At 43.6% G+C, this 4,259-nt stretch overlaps 2 protein-coding genes across 4 annotated transcripts in view; one reads left to right on the top strand and one right to left on the bottom strand.

The window, feature by feature from the left end:
* LOC102290464 (ankyrin repeat and SOCS box protein 2) overlaps nucleotides 1–2,791 on the top strand; it is a 6,255-nt gene extending 3,464 nt beyond the window's left edge. For all 3 annotated transcript variants that reach the window (XM_005916718.3, XM_042218204.1, XM_042218203.1), the window contains 7 exons: nucleotides 421–587; nucleotides 743–898; nucleotides 977–1,222; nucleotides 1,309–1,480; nucleotides 1,687–2,290; nucleotides 2,375–2,528; nucleotides 2,661–2,791. In XM_005916718.3, the coding sequence (XP_005916780.1) occupies nucleotides 421–587; nucleotides 743–898; nucleotides 977–1,222; nucleotides 1,309–1,480; nucleotides 1,687–2,290; nucleotides 2,375–2,528; nucleotides 2,661–2,791 (1,630 nt within the window). The remainder of the gene's footprint in view (nucleotides 1–420; nucleotides 588–742; nucleotides 899–976; nucleotides 1,223–1,308; nucleotides 1,481–1,686; nucleotides 2,291–2,374; nucleotides 2,529–2,660) is intronic.
* Nucleotides 2,792–3,058: 267 nt separating this feature from the next.
* On the bottom strand, nucleotides 3,059–4,259 carry LOC102290760 (protein FAM181A). Its single transcript, XM_005916719.3, has one exon. It carries the CDS (start codon nucleotides 4,257–4,259, stop codon nucleotides 3,486–3,488), a length of 774 nt encoding a protein of 257 aa, XP_005916781.1. The 3' UTR covers nucleotides 3,059–3,485.

The raw sequence follows: 4,259 nt of genomic DNA, 5'->3' as shown, positions 1-4,259 counted from the left end.
GTGAGTGTGTCTGTGTGAGTGTGTGTCTGTCTGTGTGCGTGCGTGTGTTTGTGTGTGTTTGCGTGCGTGTGTGTGTGTGTGTGTTTTCCTGTGACACACAGGCCACCTCAGGGTGCTTTATACTGTAAGATAAAGACAATAATACACATGTGTGTGTGTGTGTGTGTGTGTGTGTGTGTGTGTGTTTCAGAGTGAGGGTGCTGGTGGCTCTTGTGTGCAACTTCTGCATAAATAGCAAAAATAAAAATCACACATCCTGGATTACTGAGAGCAAAATCAGCTTATTATGATGATAATCACCGAATGTACAGATTTTAGGGTCAGTGCTGCCTTTCCCATAAGGATCTGGTGTCTTTCTAAAAATACACTTGATTGTATTCAGACTACTTAATGTTTTAGGGGGTTTTCTCTCCTTTCAAGGGATGTTGATCCTGTGGTCTGTGCCATCAAAAGAGGAGATGTGGAAACTGTCAAAAATCTGACAGCCTCTTCTCACTGGGTGCTGAAGGAGAACAATGATGGATGGATACCTTTGCATGATGCTGCCTACTGTGGACAGGATGAGTGCTTGAAGACCCTTTTAAGGGGTAGGTGATTGAAAGTCTCAAAGAATTATCCCAGAAATGTAATTTGTCACCCTTGAATGAATCACATGTTAAGAAAAGAATCGTAAATCTATTGCGGGAGGACTTTTAAAATGTCATGTGTGCTTGTTTTGTTTAACGTGTATTTTCTGTTCTAGCCCTTCCAGGCTCAGTAGACAAGCGCACATTGCAGGAGCAGACGGCCTTGCTGCTTGCGGTGTCTTGTGAACACTTGGCCTGTGTGCAGTGTCTTTTGGAAGCAGGTGCTGACCCTGACATCAGCAGCAAGAGCAAAGAAACACCTTTGTACAAAGGTACAGCTGTGGGCTAAGAATTTCTTACAACAGCTTATATGAAGCCAGGCTGACTCGTGTCTTTTTGTGTCTGTCCAGCATGCGAGCTTGAGAACATAGACATGGTGAACCTTCTTCTCTCTTATGGGGCCACTGTGAACCAGCGGTGTGCCCAGGGCTGGACAGCCCTTCATGAGGCTGTATCGAGAAACAACACAGAGATCTGTGAGATACTGTTAAGAGCTGGGGCTATAATTAATCCATCTAATACCTACACCATCGCTCCACTGGTTGTAGCAGCTCAGCAAGGACAGATGAGGACACTGTGTTACCTTATTGAGAAAGGTACAAAAAAATTCCAGGTTGTCATGTTTTTGATTTCAATGAAATTATGTTATAAAAGAATGATGATTGTTTTTTGTTTATTTTAGGTGCAGATGTCAACACGCAGACATGCGATGGGGTTACGGCGCTGCATGAAGCGAGTAAAAATGGCCACATGGAAATTGCGGCCCTTCTGTTGACTAAAAATGCAGATGCCAACAAACCGACAAGCTCAGGACTCCTGCCTTTGCACATCGCTGCCCAGTATGGACATGACAAGTAAGTTCAAATACTAACACTTGCAAAATTGATGAAATTATAATAATAATTTAAAAAAATGATTAGTGTGTAAAATTTGTATTCATATCCTAAACTTATTGTTAAAATATGCAATGGAGCGGATGTTGTAAGTGGTGCTGTAAGCTCTAACTTCTCTGTATTTGTTGTGTTAACTTTACATTAACATTCTTTTGCTTTGTTTTCAGGATTGTATCTCTGCTCGTCTCGGTGACAAGTCGAGCCATGCTCCGGCACAGTTGGATCAGCCCCCTCCACCTGGCAGCAGAGCACAACAGACACACTGTAGCAGCTGTGCTACTGAAGACAGGTGCAGATGTAAACGCCACACTGCCCCACAGCCACTCCATCAAGTATGCCGATCGACGCACTACGGCCCTCTACTTTGCTATTGCTAACGGCAGCACCGAAACAGCAGAGGTGTTGCTTAATGCCGGTGCTAGTCTAAGCCTGGATCCAGTCAGCCCTCTGCTGATGGCTGTGCGTCAGGGTTGTGTCAGCACTGTGTCTTTACTGCTAGAAAGAGGAGCTGATTTAAATGCAAGCATCCCAACATGTACTACCACATTCCCAGCTCTTGTTGCACTTTGTCAGAATAATCTGCCTCTACTCAAGTGCCTTCTGGACAATGGCTGTGATGCGCTCTCCTGTTTTACGTGTGCTTATGGCAGTGCCCCTCACCCAGCTGCAGGACAATCCGATATAATAACTGCTGGCAGTAATGGATATGCTTTGCAGAATGGCAGCATGCTTCCTCTAAATTGCAATGAGCCTTCAGAGAGGATAACACAGGTATGCAAAAAGAGCAAAAAGTTGGTCATAACAAAAATATGCATGTTCTTTTTCAGTAATGTAAATTTATATGATTTTCTTTAGTTCTGCGAGTGGATCTCAACGCCAGTAATGAGTAAATGGGCAGGGCCAATTATAGACTTGCTGCTAGAGTATGTTGGCCATGTTCAGCTGTGCAGCAAGCTCACTGAACTGCTGGACAGCCGTGAAGAATGGCACGTTGTCAAGAGGAAGTTGTGTAAGTATCAGATGGAAACATGTCTCTTTCACTCTTTTCTTTCATGTCCTCACACGTCCGTTGAATGCAAATGTGGTCCGCAAGGAAGCAAGCGACAAGCCTCTTCATCTTTCCTTTTTGTCTTGTCTTTAGTGTCACCATGTCCACTGCTGCACCTCTGTAGATTAAAGATTCGGACCCAGATGGGGGGACACAGACTGAGATCCATCACAAGCGTACCTCTGCCAAACAGACTGATTAGATACCTGAGCCATGTTGACTGACTTTAAAATGAACCTCACGCAATATAGTCCTCAGAGATAAGACTATATTTATCTTCTTGTGGTTCTTTTTTTAGTCGTGTCTGATGTCTTGAATGTGTAAATGTTCCTCTCAAAGAAATTTTATGTGTATAAATATCTATTTATAATATATGTGAAGTGACAATAAGCCTCTTTAATCTGTCCTTCAAAATGTGTGTGTGTTTGTGTGTGTGTTTTCCCTTTGGAGAAAGCTTTAGCAAAAGGTAAAAATGATCTTGTGCCCAAAGGAGTTTTTAAGGGAAGTTGAATCATTTATTTAAAAATAAAAGTCATTGTTTCAAATGTGCCTATCAAACATTACTTTGACAAAGAAAGGCGATTCTCATACTTAAAAGAGGAAACTAAAACAGGATGTTTGGATTCATTCTATGACTTTTTTTTTATTTAAAAAAGAACAATCATCCTCTGTAGACACCTAAAAGTAGAAACCTTTTTACCTTACTGTCAATTTTCAGGCATAAGACTGGCATGAAAGTGAAGATGATGAAATTATTCAGTGCAATTTAGTCCTTTAGATTTAAAAGACAAAAATAGATGAAGCATTTCAATAAGTGCTGGAGGAAGTATCTCGATTTAAAATGCTGAAAGAGAAACGCTGAAAGTCATTAGTCCTATTTACACGCGTTTTGTGTGATGGGTTCATTTAGAGAGTTAATTAAATGAATCCAAACACACTGAAGATTGGTGACTGAGCGGTGGGCTTGGTCGGTATGGGTTTGACAACAACGTGCGTGTGAATTTTCTGTCCATAAGGATGCTCGGATCTCTCCGTCTCAGTCCCTGCTGCTTTGCTCCACAATCCCAGGGGCGGATGAGGGACAAAAATGTGATTGTGAAGGATCTGGTGTCCGTGGTACTGGAAAGGGCAACAGCCGCACACACTCACGCAGTGGTGAGAGGTCACGTCCAGTTTCAGCGTCTCTTTATCCGCCGAGCTGCGCCGGCTGCACGCAGATATTGCGGTCTTTGCATCATCATCACAACTTCGTTTCCTCTTTTCATTCTCAGTTCCCTCCGATGTGCCTGCATGGCTCCTTTTCATTCCTAAATATGAGTGCTCCCTCTTGGTTGGGGTCAACTTAGGTTCCTCCCAAAATGAGGCCGGTAGCTGGCGTTTCCTCATAGGCACCTGCTCCACAGAGCTCCCCAGTTGATCCACATCCTGCGCACCAGAGCTGGCCTTTTCTGCCACACTCTGATGGACAGACCCCATCGGTTTGGCGCACCTATACTCCGCAGACCTGTGTGTGTGGCATCTTGGGACTCTGGAGTATTTTTGAGAGAAGCGCTTCAGTTGTTTCTGGAGATATTTCCGGTGATCCACGGAGCGCCTGCACGGAGCGGACTTATCTAGGGCCGCCTTGATGTCGCTGGATGCCAAATTTACAAAATTTAGTAAAGTTTTGACCTCACTGTCTGCATTTGCCAT

This window comes from Haplochromis burtoni, unplaced genomic scaffold (assembly GCF_018398535.1).
Source record: "Haplochromis burtoni strain Fernald_Lab_line unplaced genomic scaffold, NCSU_Asbu1 Contig_16, whole genome shotgun sequence".
Taxonomy (NCBI): Eukaryota; Metazoa; Chordata; class Actinopteri; order Cichliformes; family Cichlidae; genus Haplochromis; species Haplochromis burtoni.
The sequence above is the reverse complement of the archived record's forward strand: the minus strand, read 5'-3'. Positions and strand labels throughout refer to the sequence as shown.

Excerpts from the sequence above, each read along its gene's own strand:
- LOC102290760 (XM_005916719.3), bottom strand. The coding sequence starts at position 4,259 with ATGGCAAATGCAGACAGTGAGGTCAAAACTTTACTAAATTTTGTAAAT.